At 41.1% G+C, this 19,327-nt stretch overlaps 1 protein-coding gene across 1 annotated transcript in view; it reads left to right on the plus strand.

Annotated features, from left to right (window-relative positions):
• Positions 1–19,327, plus strand: part of fig4a (FIG4 phosphoinositide 5-phosphatase a) — a 78,604-nt gene that overhangs the window by 38,316 nt on the left and 20,961 nt on the right. The window contains exons 16-20 of the mRNA XM_083790255.1: positions 1,355–1,493; positions 3,517–3,575; positions 3,818–3,965; positions 4,347–4,433; positions 7,374–7,572. Coding sequence (XP_083646381.1) covers positions 1,355–1,493; positions 3,517–3,575; positions 3,818–3,965; positions 4,347–4,433; positions 7,374–7,572 — 632 coding nt within the window. The remainder of the gene's footprint in view (positions 1–1,354; positions 1,494–3,516; positions 3,576–3,817; positions 3,966–4,346; positions 4,434–7,373; positions 7,573–19,327) is intronic.

Here is a 19,327-nt window from a genome sequence, read left to right on the forward strand (position 1 = left end):
GGCGACCACCTGGAACTCTCTCAGGGACGCCTGGGGGTCCCCGGACCCCACTTTGGGAACCACTGTCCTAGGGCTGTTGTGTTTAGGCATGTGATTGGAATTGTAAGATTAATTCCTCATCGTTCGCACAGTGCAATAATGTTGTTGCCAGGGGATAGCTGGCAAAATTGCTTTACTGGAATTGACGCATCATGGAACGGTATAGTCATTCTAAAATAGCCTATGGCAATAGGGGACTGTAGATATCTAGTTAGTGACTGGTTGTAGAGCAGCAGCAGGCAATTAGTAACTCATATATGCCTTAATCACTAATCACTGCTATAGTCTCAAAGGGCTTGATAGCTGTGTTTATTAGAAATGGATAAGACACTTGAGCAGAATGTTGCACTTCTCAAAAGAATATTTCTTTGTTTCATCTCGCCTTGTTTTCTCCATACAACCTCGGTGGGAGGGACTGACACCCAAGTAAAGGACATTATTACATTTGAACTTGCATGTTCAGCTGGAGAGCCGTTACATAGAAATGTGCCTAATTTGTTACTGCACATGTTCTGTATTTGTGCATATATGCAATCGACTTGTAATACTGTTCTTGTGGAATATAATTTATTTTCTTACTGATACAATAGTTGATGTTATGATGCTTATGATGTTCTCAGAGGTCATCACAACCCTTACCGCATATTTGAATCAATACAGTATTACCAAATTGCGGGGAAGCAGGCAATAATTAAAGCGACCGACTCCATTTGCTGTCTAATCAGTAATCGTACGTAACGTGTCTGTTTGGAGCACTGTGCATGTGGCTACACAGTTTGTGGGATGGATTAGTTGGCACCTGGCTGGGCAACGCTTGTAAACATGTGCCACTCATTAAACAGACAAACGGACGAATAAAGGTCTCTGTGCCCTCCCACAGCCCAGCCTCACTGTGAAACCTATTGCTACACTGTCATTTTGTCACGTGTTCGTCGTCTTATTTCACTAGAATTATTCTCTTTTCTTTTCCTACGTTAAAACTTGGGATGGTCTAGGGGGGTTGTGTCGGTGAACTTTGAAGATTACTACTCACACCGTCAGGCTTTATTACCAGCCTAGGTGCTTGGACCGCTCGACCGCGGCCAGATCCTAGATTACTATTTCTATGCATTTGACGTATCACCTTGTGTTACTGTAAATCGCTCTGGATTAAGAGCAGATCTGCTAAATGTCTAAATTGTAATTGTAAATTGCCATATGATTGCATGTTAATGCCTTTCTCACGAAAATCAACAAAAAATAGGTTTCCTCTGCATTGACATTTCATTTTCCTCATGAAATGTATTTCTACGTGAAACGATGTTGTGTATTTCAGATGCAGACAGGCAGGATGCCATCAACCTGTTCCTCCAGGTCTATCAGCCCTCAGAGTGCAAGCCCCACCTGTGGGAGCTGCCCACTGACTTTTACCTGCATCATAGGAGCTCCATGGCTCTGCCCCAAGAAAGACGCTGGTACACGCACGCATGCACACGCAGACATCACCTCTCAGTCAGTCAGATGCGTGCACGCGGCCACGCCCTTAAGGGCCTTGCAAACGTGAAGCGAGGAACGCAGGCGTTGTTGCCTGGATCAACACAGGTCTCCTCCAGGTCTGCTCAAGAGGGGCGCAACAACGCAAGCGTAAAAAAAAGCTAAACAGAATCCAGGTCTGGTGAGTCGCTGGCGTGTGCACGTAACGAGCATGCGCGCAACAAATTCACGGGACCGCGCTCACGTAAATAAGCTTGTATTGTCGCACCGCGACTTCTCAGAGCAAAAACGCAGGTCTCATTGAAAATGAACTATAGGCCTTGCGTGTTTGCAAGGCCCTTAAGGCGTTTTACTGGTACAGTCTAGACTAGAGCTGTTTAGAGGCTACAGTATCTTACTGGCACGATTAGCCTGCTTCTAATCGTGCAGTGTACTGTATATTCCACACATGCTCTAGTCTATGCACACCCACTCTGCATGCTCATAATACCACAACACATGCCTACTGTATAATTAAGCAAATCTTTCTTTTTACTTTTTTGTTTTACCTCTATTGCCACCACGGTGACACTTGTGCGTCAGTAAAGAACAACCTTAGGGTTAGGGAAGCTCCTCACCTAGCAGTGAGGAGCCTCCCGGAGGACGTAGAGCCTTCATCCTACCCCTCCCCGCTGACGGATGCCGCCCCAACCTGTAGGAGTACATGCAATGACCATTATCACCCTCCCTGTCCGGTTATCCTCCCCCGAACATGGGTCAATTGTATGTGTTCGCAAGACTTCTCATAGTACGCCTGACAAGGCCATTTGCTCCACGGTGGATTAGAACCCACAACCCCTGTGGTGGTGGGCAGGTACTTTTCCACTGCCCACCGAGTGCCTGTTACATCTCGATTCTACAGCAAAACAGGCTTTAGAGAGGGAGTTTACAACAAGCTTATTTTACCTTTTTAATTCCAACGAAGGATTTCCCTATAGTAACAAGCTACCGCCTTGCGCTCTTGTCCTCTGCATACTAGCGACACCACAGAGGTGTCTAGCATTTGACTATTAAAATGAGGTGTCCTATGTTGTCACGGCCTTGAAAAGAACAGAGAGGGCATTTTTAAGAGGGTGCTGTTTTGTCCACCCTCTATTACTCTGTCTCATAACACTTTATAAGGTTTGACCTAGTTCAGAGGTCAAACCTCTGAAGATGGAGACTAATATAGTTCCACACTCACTCCAGAGGGCCACATTACATACTGTCGTGTCAAAAATAGCAGATTTACAAGGTCAAAATGTGTCGCACTGCGACACGTTTTGAGCTTGAGCTTTTGAGCCATTTTTGCTATTTGAATTCATCCTGAATATCTTTCCTCTTTTTTTGTTGCTATTTTTGAATTGGAATCCTGTTCAGTAATTAAAATGCATTTAGTTAGTATTAACTTTCTGAATTTAAATGCAAATACATTGGACAATAAAATTGTAATACATTCAACTACTACTAATATTAGACTGAAGTAACGGGTCATGCTCATTGCTCGCATGTTTGGAATTGCAACAGCTGAAATAAATACTGTATCAATATTCGGATATTAACCTGTGGGCCACATTAAGTGAAGGTGGGGCCCCCGGGCCGGCAGTTGCCCATGTATGACCTAGTTCACTGTCATTGCTGTGCATGTGTTACGTATGAAAGGTAGAACATCACCACCATCCTGCTTGCATAACCGATATGTGTCACTACAGTAGTTTATATGAACACAATGGGCCAAAGAGACTCAGCCATTGTGTGGGTGAAAATTGAGTGATTGTGGGCGAGTTCAATTAGTGGTCACACACTGTGAGCTTTCTCTTGAGGACTCACTATGTAACGCAACACGCTCAGATTGGTTATATTGCATAAAAGGCTGTTGCCTTCACTTGTCAAGACGGGTCATCCGGCTGAGCCAATTTGTTATGTAACATTGTGTATTCAGGTGTCCTAAATGCATTAATTTGCATGACCTCTTTACCTCTCCAGCTATACCTTTTGGTGGTCCGAAGCAATCCTACCCTTCCTGCCTGTGGCCTATGACGAAGGTATTTCAATCTGATAATCGGTTATGTTTTCCTGGCATTTCTGTGATACCATTGATCCAAATCCCAATATTTATATGATGTTTTTTTTACTTGAAAAATGGCCTCTGCATGACCCTAGCTGTCTAAAAGTCGGTCTGTGTCTGTCTGGTTGTCCAAAGCTAATCTTGCAAAAATAAATTAATAATAAATTAAAACAAATCCATAGGACTAAACATTTTGATTACATTACTGTGTGTGTGCAGTCCCCTGTGAGGACAATATGAAGAAGCTTCGAGTGAAGAGATTGAACCGATATGAAGAGAGCGTTGACATCTACACTGAGTTCTTCAAACCCTACGAGCTCACCTCTTTTGACGACACCTTCTGCATTGCCATGACCAACTCTGCCAGGTGGCCATACACACACACACACACACACACACACACACACACTCTATCTCTCTCTCTCTGATTTATCGATCACTCTAAATGACATACTTATGATACTGCCTCAACCTGGGATGCCAAATCATCCATTTACCATTTAATTGTAAATTGTCTGCATTTATTTTGCGCCATTATCCAAAGCGCTTTACATTGACCCATTCACACACAAGACAGTGGAGGCAAGCATCAACCTGCTCATCGGAAACGGTCAGGGGTTCAGTGTTTCATAAGAACACCCAAGAACACTTTGACACAGGGATCATACCAAATGTCCGCTCTAACTCCTGAGCCACTGCCGGCCAGTCACCAACAACATTGTACTTTTCTCTTTCTGTCCGTACAAAGGGAGTTTATGCCTAAGACGGTGGGAATAGATCCAAGCCCCTTCACAGTACGCAAGCCAGAGGAGACGGGGAAGTCGGTGTCACTGGGGTAAGTGCTCGTGAGAGTGGCTGCATGCATATCTGGATATGTCTGGATATGTGGTGTTTTGTTTTATTTAAGGTGTAGTGAAACACTTTTAGACCATATGTGGTCATCATATGGGCATACCTAAAAATGGATGCCAGAAAATGGGCAAATTCTCATTTTTGTGTTTTTATATCAAAAGTCCATGAAAATATTTTTTTAATTACTTCCTTGCTGCGTGGTGACCTGTCGAGGCCCACATCAAAGCCAATAAAAAATGAAGCTCACCAGTTTGATTCCCATTGCTTCATTGTCCTCCAACACAGCTGGTTTTGATTAAAGAACTACTCAATTTTTAATCTCATTCAAGATGACATCCAGATAGTGTATTACTCGTTTTAAACTTAATCATCACGCTATTGTATGTATAGGTTAGAAATAATCCCCTGGCTTTGCCCCATGTCTCTCTGTCACTTTGTTTACAAACGATACTGCATGTGAGAGGAAGTCACAGACTTAAAACCCCATAGCCTGGAGGGATGCAATGCTCTGATTGGTTCAGACACTTCAGAGCCACCGTTTCAAGCTGAAACTTCAAAATAAAATGCCCACCCCATTTCCGTTTCACTACACCTTTAAAAGTGTGCAATGGTGGACAGAGTACTCAATCCCAGTACTTGAGGCAAATTATAGACGTCCAAGGTTGTATTTTATTGTTACAGTCAAACTTATTTTCGTTGGATGGCTTGAGTCCTTCATAATTCCACGAGTTTTGCTGACATGACGATTGTCGTGCAGGGCTTTGGTGGTGCTGTCCACACAACCCTCTGCATTGCTTTCCAGTTGAACCCCTTTTGGTGTTTTAACTAAGCATTATGTTGTACTTTAGCTATTGAAAAATAGCAGATCTACAAGCTCAGTAGGTCTGCTATTTTTTTTTAATCGTAAAAATGTGGCACAAATCTTTGAATATATATTCTTTCAGAGCGAACTTTTTTAGTGAAGCAGCCAGTCAGGATGTTCTCTCTGTGGTGCCTCTGTAAAAAGCTTTTAGGACTTTGGGGCCCATGCCGGCTTTCTTGAGTCTTCTCAGAAAGTAGATGCGTTGTTGTGCTTTCTTCACCACCCACTCCAAGCCAATGTAGTGGAGTCAAAAGTACAATATTTGTCTTTGAGGTGTAGTGGATTGAAAAGTGAATAAACAAATAATTCAAATGCGAAAAGTACAGATTAAAAAACCCCCCCTGAAAAACAAGTAATGTACTCAAGTAAATGTACTTAATGACTGTCCAATGATTGTGTTTGTGTCCGTTTTTCATAGTTATTATAGGTCACAGTGCCCTTCAAACTATGCTGCACAGTGGTGTGCAGAAAACAAAAACAAGACTCTTACGTCATAATAACCCACACGTGGTATCGCATTAATTGGACGTGCAACACAAACACATTAGTTTCATTACACCTCTCTCGCTATGTTTACCCGTCGCTGGCTCGGGATAAGGCTACTTGGCACACCACATGTAGTTATTCATGATTGGCCCGTGTCAAATGTCACTGTTTTTCCTCAATGGCTTGGATTAGGAGGACCTGGTGTGATGCTCACAGTGAAATGACATGCAGATGTTGCAATCTGAAGTTAGCATTACCATTACCATTAGGCACGTTGTGTAATAAAAACAATCTCACCATGTGGCGGTGTTTACCTGCTGCTGTCCTCACTCATGCTCCACGTGTCCCATTTTCTTTTTCACTCCGGTTTCAATGGCTATTGTATTGTCCTATGTTTTGTTTTGTTTATTTTTTTCCCCCACATCTTCTATATTGTTATTTATTTCCTTAATATCCGAGTTATTTAACACTTACAGTTCAATGTCAGTTTGGAAAATACTCTTTTTATCCAAAAGTAATGCATCTAAAAACCAGGGATATACTGTACCTGAACTTCACCTCAGCAAATCACCTATCACATAATGTAAATGCATGTTTGAATAACTGTAAACTACATACAGCATAGTACAGCGGACAACCTGTGATGTATTGCATACTGATCGATGAATCTGCTTTGGCTTTGATGGGTACCAGTGGCTTTACATTGCTTTACAGTGAAGAAAGTAGTCCGCACACAGGCTTTGCTCCAAGTAGAGTTTTATTGTATTTTAAAACACCATAAGTTACACGATGTTTCGGCCGTGAACGGCCTTCATCAGGTGATAGTAGTTAGTATGTGACAACCTCCCTTTTATCAAGGTAGGTAATTTACACCAATGAGTGACATGACAATAAATATGACTACTAGAGCTAATATTAGAGCCCTTACACGTTCCCTTTGATATTGTTCTGACTGACTAACACTATTTTGGAGCAGATTGCCCAAACTGTAAACACTTTTGGTACCAAAAGCTTTTTTTTTTATCTTAAAAACAAAAAATGGCTAAATCTCAAATGTATAAAAATATTTTAAAATATTTTAAAAATATATTAAAACAGTCTGTAACAAGCTAAAAACTGTGTTAATATTGTAAACTTCCTTGCTGTGGTGGTTATTCATATTTATTGTCATGTCACTCATTGGTGTTTGTAAATTACCTACCCAGTCAACATCAGTCACGTGACGTGACGACCTTGATAAACTAACTACTATCACCTGATGAAGGCCGTTCACGGCCGAAACGTCGTGTAACTTATGGTTTTTTTAAATACAATAAAACACTACTGGAGCAAAGCCTGTGTTAATGTAGCATCACACTAATTTGAACCACTTTATCCATTTAAAGCCTCTCCTGGCTTACAGTAGAGAATGTTGCAAACAGTGCAGCGCATCGTGAGAGGGGAGCTTCCCCCCTCCAGGAAATCCACGAGAGACGTTGTGTGGCTAAGGCTGAATAAAAATAGCAGATCTACAAGCTCAATATCCAAAATGTTGGAACATTTTGAGTGAATTTCTTTTTTTTAACCCATTTCCAGCAACAAGAGCAACAAGGAGGAGACTGTGCTCCAACGGAAGACTGCAGCTAGCGCACCTCCTCCCCCAAGCGAGGAGGCAATCTCCAGCACGTCGGAGGACGACTCCGAGGAGGACCGCGATGACGACGGCGCCGTGTCGCAGCGCTCCACTCCCATCAAACTCTTCACAGAGTCTGGAGAGAGCAGCCGCACACAGGAGGTATACTATGCATCCGCACACACTCACTGGCAAAAGGAAGGCAGTCTGCGTGCGCACTAGATGTTCTTGAGCTCCCAGGATACTTTATTTAAGGCAGAGACACTTGCAGGTCATACCTGACGAAGACCCACAAGGGTCGAAACATTGTGTCTCTGCCTTAAATAAAGTATCCTGGGAGCCCGAGAATAGTGTGCGGACTGCAGACATGCCTTCCTGTTCAGCACCTGTAGAATTTATTTTGAGATGTGCGTGCTTCCCTTTGGACTCTATTTACAACACACACTCACTCACATACTGTACGTGCCCCATATACAGTATGTACACCATCTATTGTTGCAAACTGGAACCGGATACAACATTGTGGAACCGGAATCGGTTCCATCACACACAGTGTTGGAAGCGTTTCCTGTTTATCACACTGTCAGAGCTGATTTCACGTCCGCTATGCAATTACGATGCCGGTGGTTCTCAAACGTTCTAATTTCAAAGATCACCGTAACTCTTAGAGCTACAAACCTGTCGGGGTTCCAGGCAGTGGCGTATCTACAATAAGACGAGGACAGGCATCCGCCTGTCCAAATCCATTGCTGCCTGGCCAAAATCCATACAATGAGAAAAAAAAGAGGACAAAAACAAGACCTGTATTAGTGGACAGCTGATTGGCCGTTGTGGTAGAGCGCGATCAATCACCCATTGGAATGTAAATACATGCCTTTCAGCCTTTGTATCCTAATCGTCTGGCAGGTATATCTCTTTGAAAACCTTTAGTGCTAACGATTATGCGCGGGACGACGACAATTAACACATCTTGCCTGCCCAAAATGTAATTCCAGGAAACGACACTGGTTCCGGGACCTCACTTTGAGAACCACTCCAATATGCAATACTGTATACAGTGTATATGATTGAAGTACTAAGTACTCTGACAACATACCGAATTGTGTAATGTTTGGACATGTTGGAATATGTAGGAGTAATATCAAAACATTTGTTTAGCGAAACAAGCCACTCCTGCAAACTGTAGAAGCCAATCATTGACAATCAGGATGGATTAAGACAAATTGGACACATCCGTGTTTATCACATGATTATTGAGATACTTTGTACCAATTTGCTTTTGATGTTTGGACAAAATCTGATGGTGTAAAAAATGGGTAGGCCGATCTGAAAGTTTTGGGGCAGAGGTTCTGCTCTGGCATCCAGGGAGAGTGTCCACGTCGGTTGGGATTCGTTAGGATTTTAACGGTTCCGGATCCTTGGCTTACCGGATCCCTCTTAACATTTGTAAATTTATTTAATTCATGGCTCTATAGTTAACGTGATTCATAAAATATCAGACCGAAAGACGTTGAGTCACTGGCGTTCTAAATGAACAACATTTGTACAATACGCCTAATTAAAAGCTCTGTAGAAGTTACTAGTTAGTAGTTTTTATTTTCTAACGTTACTAGCCTGGGGAAAGTGAACCAGTCTTTCATCATCCTCGTCCCCCGCCGGCTGTGGTGGAACTGCGGGGAGTGCGGGCACGGCCTTCCGCAGGCTCTCAAACACGATGTGCCTAGATTCATCTTGTGAGTCGTGGACTTGTGGAGGCATATTGATTTTGAGATGTTTCTTCAATGTGGACGTGTCACGTGCAACAGACTGAGATCTCTTCGACATACTGTCCCGCTCGCGCCGCAGCGGTGACCGGTCGCTGAATGCACAGAACGGTGATATCCTCCCCGACCCCACTCATGTAGGTGGGGTGACATCTCCCCAGTAACTTGGCTCTGCTCTGCATGCATGCACAGACACAGCAGAGCTAAATGACGACGGATGAGAACCGTTTGGGGAACCGTTAATAAAAAAACGATGGAACCGGCTCCGGATCCACAATGTCGGAACCGGGTCTGAAACGGACCCGATTCCGAATCCCAACCCTAGTCGCAACGGATGAAATGTGTTTTGCAAAAATCTGCAAATGGACACACACCTTGTCACCTTCGGGCTGGCGGAGACAATAACAACAAATTGCCTGTAAACAAGCTATTCACGTCAATGAGGTGAGCTGTAACCAATAACTGTGATTTGAGAAAGCCCGTCATTAAGCCAGTGTTCTGACAAAGACCCTTGACATTATCGTAGTTGATTAACAGAGAAGGGAAACGTGTTTTGCTTGTTACTTTTTCCTCTACTTGATTGCATGTCATGTCATGCCTTCACGAGGCCTGAGTGAAATGTCACAATGCCACAAAATGTGCCTGTTGAAGCACATCCCTTTGCCTTCCGCAAATAAGACTAGGGAATTGTGCTGATTACATTTTCTCCCAGAACATTTTGTTCTCCCGTCTCCCGGTCTCTCTCTTTCTCACTCTCCAGTCTCCACATCAGAGGGAGAGTGAGAGTTGACAACATTTCATTCAGTTTCATGAAATAGAGCTAATGGTCATTATTATGAATGAGAACTGGTTCTCGTCTAACATACCTGGCTAAAAGGTTGGCGATAGGGGTAACTGTTAGGGGTGCATTGGGAGAAGGCTCAACTTGGGCCTCCTTCATGAAATTGAGAATACATACAGTACACATACCCATATTATTTATGTTTTTGGGTTGAAAAATGTATGACAGTTTACTGTTTTACATTATTTTAGTTAGTTTTACAATTATTGAATATAAACAACTAAATATGTACAAATATTTCTAGACACTATATGATTTATTTACTCATTTTGGAGCATACTATAACCAATCAGCATGTGAGTCATGTCAATGTCAATCATGTAATGTTGCAAAACATTTAGTTAGTTAGTTTATTTGTCTCTGTCATTTATCACTTTATCATCAGTTGTACATACAATATACAAAGGTTTGTGTTTTACAATTGACCAAAAAGGAAAGGGCTGAAGCCGAAGCATATTACTGTATACCCACCTTATTGACAATTAACTGAATTGTTACATAGAAAGGAAAACAAAAGCCAAAATAAGGAAAACTAGAACTGCACTCTGTCGAGTGCATACTTGCTTGTTGCACACTAGTAGGCCATAAATGGCCAACTAGTGCGCAAGCAGAGCGCGCAAGTCCTTTCGACCGCTGTAAACTGTCAAATCTCAGTATCTCTGTGAAGGAACGTTTGAAATGATTAATGTTTAGATGTAACTATTTGCTACCTACTTTATACATATAAACATCTAGTATTATTAAGTATGATTCAAGTTTCTATCTATATAAGAAATACTGTTTTATCGTTGTAGATATATTCTGGATCCCTTTTTAGTTTTTCTAGTCATACACATACACACCACGTACTCTGGTCCCAGCAGATCAGGCACAATTAGCTATTTTATTTTTTACTGATTATGTATATAGTATACGTATGACTAGCTCTAAATGATGACGTAAGAAATATATATAGTATATATATAGTATATAGGCATATACTATATACGTATACATATATACTCTATACTCTATACTGTATAAAGTGTGTAGTTGTAAGTTGATTAGCGGTATACTGTGGTTACTTTGCGCCAAAAACCGTGACAGCTGTTCCGCCATTTGAGGCTTACGCAGAAAAACATCAAATCTGTGCCTGTGTTGCTGGACCAAATGACCACAAATGACCATATTTCTTACGTCATTATTAAGAGCTAGTCATACACATACACACCACGTACTCTGGTCCCAGCAGATCAGGCACAATTTGGTATTTTATTTTTTACTGATTATGTATATAGTATACGTATGACTAGCTCTAAATGATGACGTAAGAAATATATATAGTATATAGGCATATACTATATATGTATACATATATACTCTATACTCTATACTGTATAAAGTGTGTAGTTGTAAGTTGATTAGCGGTATACTGTGGTTACTTTGCGCCAAAAACCGTGACAGCTGTTCCGCCATTTGAGGCTTACGCAGAAAAACATCAAATCTGTGCCTGTGTTGCTGGACCAAATGACCACAAATGACCATATTTCTTAAGTCATTAAGAGCTAGTCATACACATACACACCACGTACTCTGGTCCCAGCAGATCAGGCACAATTTGCTATTTTATTTTTTACTGATTATGTATATAGTATACGTATGACTAGCTCTAAATGATGACGTAAGAAATATATATAGTATATATATAGTATATAGGCATATACTATATATGTATACATATATACTCTATACTCTATACTGTATAAAGTGTGTAGTTGTAAGTTGATTAGCGGTATACTGTGGTTACTTTGCGCCAAAAACCGTGACAGCTGTTCCGCCATTTGAGGCTTACGCACAAAAACATCAAATCTGTGCCTGTGTTGCTGGACCAATGATGACGAAATGACCATATTTCTTACGTCATCATTTAGAGCTAGTCATACACATACTAGGTTCTCAAACGTTCTAATTTCAAAGATCACCGTAACTCTTAGAGCTACAAACCTGTCGGGGTTCCAGGCAGTGGCGTATCTACAATAAGACGAGGACAGGCATCCGCCTGTCCAAATCCATTGCTGCCTGGCCAAAATCCATACAATGAGAAAAAAAAGAGGACAAAAACAAGACCTGTATTAGTGGACAGCTGATTGGCCGTTGTGGTAGAGCGCGATCAATCACCCATTGGAATGTAAATACATGCCTTTCAGCCTTTGTATCCTAATCGTCTGGCAGGTATATCTCTTTGAAAACCTTTAGTGCTAACGATTATGCGCGGGACGACGACAATTAACACATCTTGCCTGCCCAAAATGTAATTCCAGGAAACGACACTGGTTCCGGGACCTCACTTTGAGAACCACTCCAATATGCAATACTGTATACAGTGTATATGATTGAAGTACTAAGTACTCTGACAACATACCGAATTGTGTAATGTTTGGACATGTTGGAATATGTAGGAGTAATATCAAAACATTTGTTTAGCGAAACAAGCCACTCCTGCAAACTGTAGAAGCCAATCATTGACAATCAGGATGGATTAAGACAAATTGGACACATCCGTGTTTATCACATGATTATTGAGATACTTTGTACCAATTTGCTTTTGATGTTTGGACAAAATCTGATGGTGTAAAAAATGGGTAGGCCGATCTGAAAGTTTTGGGGCAGAGGTTCTGCTCTGGCATCCAGGGAGAGTGTCCACGTCGGTTGGGATTCGTTAGGATTTTAACGGTTCCGGATCCTTGGCTTACCGGATCCCTCTTAACATTTGTAAATTTATTTAATTCATGGCTCTATAGTTAACGTGATTCATAAAATATCAGACCGAAAGACGTTGAGTCACTGGCGTTCTAAATGAACAACATTTGTACAATACGCCTAATTAAAAGCTCTGTAGAAGTTACTAGTTAGTAGTTTTTATTTTCTAACGTTACTAGCCTGGGGAAAGTGAACCAGTCTTTCATCATCCTCGTCCCCCGCCGGCTGTGGTGGAACTGCGGGGAGTGCGGGCACGGCCTTCCGCAGGCTCTCAAACACGATGTGCCTAGATTCATCTTGTGAGTCGTGGACTTGTGGAGGCATATTGATTTTGAGATGTTTCTTCAATGTGGACGTGTCACGTGCAACAGACTGAGATCTCTTCGACATACTGTCCCGCTCGCGCCGCAGCGGTGACCGGTCGCTGAATGCACAGAACGGTGATATCCTCCCCGACCCCACTCATGTAGGTGGGGTGACATCTCCCCAGTAACTTGGCTCTGCTCTGCATGCATGCACAGACACAGCAGAGCTAAATGACGACGGATGAGAACCGTTTGGGGAACCGTTAATAAAAAAACGATGGAACCGGCTCCGGATCCACAATGTCGGAACCGGGTCTGAAACGGACCCGATTCCGAATCCCAACCCTAGTCGCAACGGATGAAATGTGTTTTGCAAAAATCTGCAAATGGACACACACCTTGTCACCTTCGGGCTGGCGGAGACAATAACAACAAATTGCCTGTAAACAAGCTATTCACGTCAATGAGGTGAGCTGTAACCAATAACTGTGATTTGAGAAAGCCCGTCATTAAGCCAGTGTTCTGACAAAGACCCTTGACATTATCGTAGTTGATTAACAGAGAAGGGAAACGTGTTTTGCTTGTTACTTTTTCCTCTACTTGATTGCATGTCATGTCATGCCTTCACGAGGCCTGAGTGAAATGTCACAATGCCACAAAATGTGCCTGTTGAAGCACATCCCTTTGCCTTCCGCAAATAAGACTAGGGAATTGTGCTGATTACATTTTCTCCCAGAACATTTTGTTCTCCCGTCTCCCGGTCTCTCTCTTTCTCACTCTCCAGTCTCCACATCAGAGGGAGAGTGAGAGTTGACAACATTTCATTCAGTTTCATGAAATAGAGCTAATGGTCATTATTATGAATGAGAACTGGTTCTCGTCTAACATACCTGGCTAAAAGGTTGGCGATAGGGGTAACTGTTAGGGGTGCATTGGGAGAAGGCTCAACTTGGGCCTCCTTCATGAAATTGAGAATACATACAGTACACATACCCATATTATTTATGTTTTTGGGTTGAAAAATGTATGACAGTTTACTGTTTTACATTATTTTAGTTAGTTTTACAATTATTGAATATAAACAACTAAATATGTACAAATATTTCTAGACACTATATGATTTATTTACTCATTTTGGAGCATACTATAACCAATCAGCATGTGAGTCATGTCAATGTCAATCATGTAATGTTGCAAAACATTTAGTTAGTTAGTTTATTTGTCTCTGTCATTTATCACTTTATCATCAGTTGTACATACAATATACAAAGGTTTGTGTTTTACAATTGACCAAAAAGGAAAGGGCTGAAGCCGAAGCATATTACTGTATACCCACCTTATTGACAATTAACTGAATTGTTACATAGAAAGGAAAACAAAAGCCAAAATAAGGAAAACTAGAACTGCACTCTGTCGAGTGCATACTTGCTTGTTGCACACTAGTAGGCCATAAATGGCCAACTAGTGCGCAAGCAGAGCGCGCAAGTCCTTTCGACCGCTGTAAACTGTCAAATCTCAGTATCTCTGTGAAGGAACGTTTGAAATGATTAATGTTTAGATGTAACTATTTGCTACCTACTTTATACATATAAACATCTAGTATTATTAAGTATGATTCAAGTTTCTATCTATATAAGAAATACTGTTTTATCGTTGTAGATATATTCTGGATCCCTTTTTAGTTTTTCTAGTCATACACATACACACCACGTACTCTGGTCCCAGCAGATCAGGCACAATTAGCTATTTTATTTTTTACTGATTATGTATATAGTATACGTATGACTAGCTCTAAATGATGACGTAAGAAATATATATAGTATATATATAGTATATAGGCATATACTATATACGTATACATATATACTCTATACTCTATACTGTATAAAGTGTGTAGTTGTAAGTTGATTAGCGGTATACTGTGGTTACTTTGCGCCAAAAACCGTGACAGCTGTTCCGCCATTTGAGGCTTACGCAGAAAAACATCAAATCTGTGCCTGTGTTGCTGGACCAAATGACCACAAATGACCATATTTCTTACGTCATTATTAAGAGCTAGTCATACACATACACACCACGTACTCTGGTCCCAGCAGATCAGGCACAATTTGGTATTTTATTTTTTACTGATTATGTATATAGTATACGTATGACTAGCTCTAAATGATGACGTAAGAAATATATATAGTATATAGGCATATACTATATATGTATACATATATACTCTATACTCTATACTGTATAAAGTGTGTAGTTGTAAGTTGATTAGCGGTATACTGTGGTTACTTTGCGCCAAAAACCGTGACAGCTGTTCCGCCATTTGAGGCTTACGCAGAAAAACATCAAATCTGTGCCTGTGTTGCTGGACCAAATGACCACAAATGACCATATTTCTTAAGTCATTAAGAGCTAGTCATACACATACACACCACGTACTCTGGTCCCAGCAGATCAGGCACAATTTGCTATTTTATTTTTTACTGATTATGTATATAGTATACGTATGACTAGCTCTAAATGATGACGTAAGAAATATATATAGTATATATATAGTATATAGGCATATACTATATATGTATACATATATACTCTATACTCTATACTGTATAAAGTGTGTAGTTGTAAGTTGATTAGCGGTATACTGTGGTTACTTTGCGCCAAAAACCGTGACAGCTGTTCCGCCATTTGAGGCTTACGCACAAAAACATCAAATCTGTGCCTGTGTTGCTGGACCAATGATGACGAAATGACCATATTTCTTACGTCATCATTTAGAGCTAGTCATACACATACACACCACGTACTCTGGTCCCAGCAGATCAGGCACAATTTGCTATTTTATTTTTTACTGATTATGTATATAGTATACGTATGACTAGCTCTAAATGATGACGTAAGAAATATGGTCATTTCGTCATCATTGGTCCAGCAACACAGGCACAGATTTGATGTTTTTCTGCGTAAGCCTCGAATGGCGGAACAGCTGTCACGACGAAGGAGACCGGGCGAAAATATTACTTGCGCGCTCTGCTTGCGCAAGTAACAAGATTCAAGGTTGTTGCACTTCATACAAAAACAAAGCACAAAATAGAGTGATTTTTTTGTGTTTACAAAGCATGAATGAAATGAAAAATATAAATGAGTATAAAGTTACAATTGACAAAAAATATATATTTAACTTTTTATTTAAAAAAAAAAAGGCCACCAGGGGGGACGTGCTCCCTTCTCCACCCCCCCCCCTGCCACTGTCTCCCCGTGTCTCCTCACAAAAACATGCAGTAATCCTGGTCTCTAAACTGCCTCTATATTTAACTGCCTTGAATATTGAAACATCAGATCATTACTGTGTTCGCCTAGTCATTACACAGACCCCTTCCATATTCCCCTATGTTTCTGTGTATGTGTTGTTGCATAACGAGAGTGACATTGAGCGACGTGTGCACTCATGAATACAGATTTATATTGTCTCGTTGTATTTGGCCAAAAATGACTATTTGTATTTGGCCGAAAATAGCTGCATGACAAGAGACATGCAGCTGCTGTGTACTCCCACAGCTGCTCTATACATCTCCTTTTTACAGGATTTTGCCGTTTGTGTTAAATAACACCATAAAACCACCATTACCCTTTTCATGTCACACACCCCCTAGAGGGCTTTCGCGCACCACACGGGGTGCACGCACCACAGTTTGGGAACCCCTGCGCTCTGCTTGCGTGCGCTTGCTTGCGTTCAACAAGCAAGTAGGCACTCGACATTGTGCAGTTCTAGTTTTTTTTATTATTATTAGTGAGATAGAATTCTTTGGAATTTTCCCCGTCTTGAATGAAAGCTAAACGTTTGGATGACGTGCCAATCTTTTGTGACGTTGGGTGGACAGGTGGAGGGATTTATGGCTCCAGATGAAGTCGCCATTAGAGAAACCCATTATGTGGGTAATTGTTTTGTACAGAATACTGCCTTGTCTCCAATCAATTCGGCATACACAAAAGCACTGTAAGAGAGTCTATGACCATTATTACCATTTGAAATTAAATAAATTATGACATGAAAGAAATATCATTTCAATCCGTTTGGTTATTTTCATTCTAATTGAGGTGTTAATATATGGAGAATTATTCTGCTTGGGCTTTTGAACAGATTACAACTATAATGTTAGGGTCCATGTAACTGTGGCTTTTTTTGTGAGGTATATTACTCATTGCTCACTTGAGATGCAAGGACACCCAGCCATGACAAATTTGCATGTATCCTTTTAAAACTCAAGTTCTCACGCGGTATTGCCATGGCAACAGGTATGTTTCAGTAGTGTGCCATTGAAAGGGGTCTGCAGGAGGATGAGGAGGGTGTAAGGCTGGGAAGGAGAATTCCAGTCAGTGTTTTTCAACCCTTTTCATTTCAAGGCCCATTATGTATTCTGCTTTTGAGCCACAGACCACCTGAGATTTAGCCTTGCACAGCCAAAACTAAAGAATATTGTCTATGCTGTATTGATGTTGCTAGGAGAGAGAACTTCTTCTCTACAATTATTCTACATTCTTAATTGTGTAGACTTCTTGTAAATTAAGTAATGCAGATGATTAACAATATTTTTACTCTTCAGAGTGTAAAATGAAGCCAAATGCCATTTGGTTTCATTTTACACTCAAGAGTTAAAGATATATAAGGGTCCATTTGGTTACCAGCTCTACATCATTTAGCTGGGGACCACCTGGAACCCCCTCAAGGACCAACTAGTGGACCAATGGTTGAGAACCACTGTGCTAGAATCAAATCTGATGACAGCTGTTAACAGCATGACATGAGGACTCCCAGGTGGCTTATTAGACGCGAGCATGATGCATTAAATGGTTACCTGAAGTGGGAAATTAGGCCCCCATAAGGAACATGTCATTAGTATTAATTTAATTGGTGTGGTTGCCTATAGGCAAGCAGACTATCGTTATTGCACTCCAGCGCTTAAATAGTTTAAAAACGTATGGACGCTCCTAATTGAACAATATTCCTATAGAGAATAGAGATAGGCAACCACACTCAATCTTTCTAGTTTATCACCGCTCCAGTCGGACTACAGGAGACGAACTGAGGAATGTGGAGTTAACCCTTTAAGACCTGAGGGTGATTCTACAAAATGCCTTCTAAATCAGTCATGTGTTGTGAGCTTGTACACCTGCAACAAGAATACTTTTATTTATCGTCCATGTCGTCTAAACGGTTATGGTGAAATCTGCTCGAAATTATTTCATTCTGAGTAGAGAACTATTATCCATCTATGTCAGCTCCTTGGATCAAGGTGTATATAGGCCTAGTGGTGCTTTATGCAAATTATTTGTTTCTACGCTATAGCTGCTGTGTAGAAGACGCATTATAAGTTGTGTATTGGTGATTGCTTTTTTATTGACAGAACGGTTGCTTTTTAAAATAATGGCAGTTACGGCACACGCGTGTCACTGTGCATTTATTACGCACGTGCACATTTATTATACTGTTGCATGCAGATATAGGATGCTGACAGCAGCAGCTAATGAAACAAAATCTGTATGCGAGGTGTGAGGATGCATCTGCAGACACATGTTTGTAAACCTGTTATGCCAAAGTAGACATTTGGGTTTTGGCTCATGGATCGAAGGGGGGGGGGCGCTCTAGCATGGGCGAGCGTACACATCCGTGGGTGCACGTGAAGAAATACAAAGCGACAGTACAGACCAATCAATAAAATTAGATCATGAGGGGACTTGCTACTATCATTTCAGCTTGGGCATGAGATGATGGATGAGTAGGCACCTGGACAACTGAGCACGTGTCCTTAAGACATGCTATAACCAGCTGTCATGGGTTTACACAGACATATTTAACCTGTCCCTGTCATTGTGCGTGGTGCCATTGTGTTTTAAAAAAACTATAATTGTACCCATTGCCAAGAAAAAACCTGTTACCTGTCTCAACGATTATCGACCTGTTGCTTTGACATCTGTTCTCATGAAATGCCTGGAGAAAATGGTTATCTCTTATATCAAGAGCATAATTCCTGCTAGTATTGATCCTTCACAGTTTGCTTACTGTGCAAATAGATCTGTGGATGATGCAATCTCTCTTGCTTTACACACTGCCCTGGTACATCTAGAAAAGAAAAGCTCTTATGTCAGACTACTGTTCATAGACTATAGTTCCGCATTTAACACTATTGTACCATCTAAATTAGTGTTGAAACTCAGTGGCCTTGGTGTGGGCAGCTCCATCTGTAACTGGCTATTTGATTTTCTGACGGGTA

The sequence above is a fragment of the Protomyctophum parallelum genome, assembly GCF_964188405.1.
Source record: "Protomyctophum parallelum genome assembly, chromosome: 19".
Lineage (NCBI taxonomy): Eukaryota > Metazoa > Chordata > Actinopteri > Myctophiformes > Myctophidae > Protomyctophum > Protomyctophum parallelum.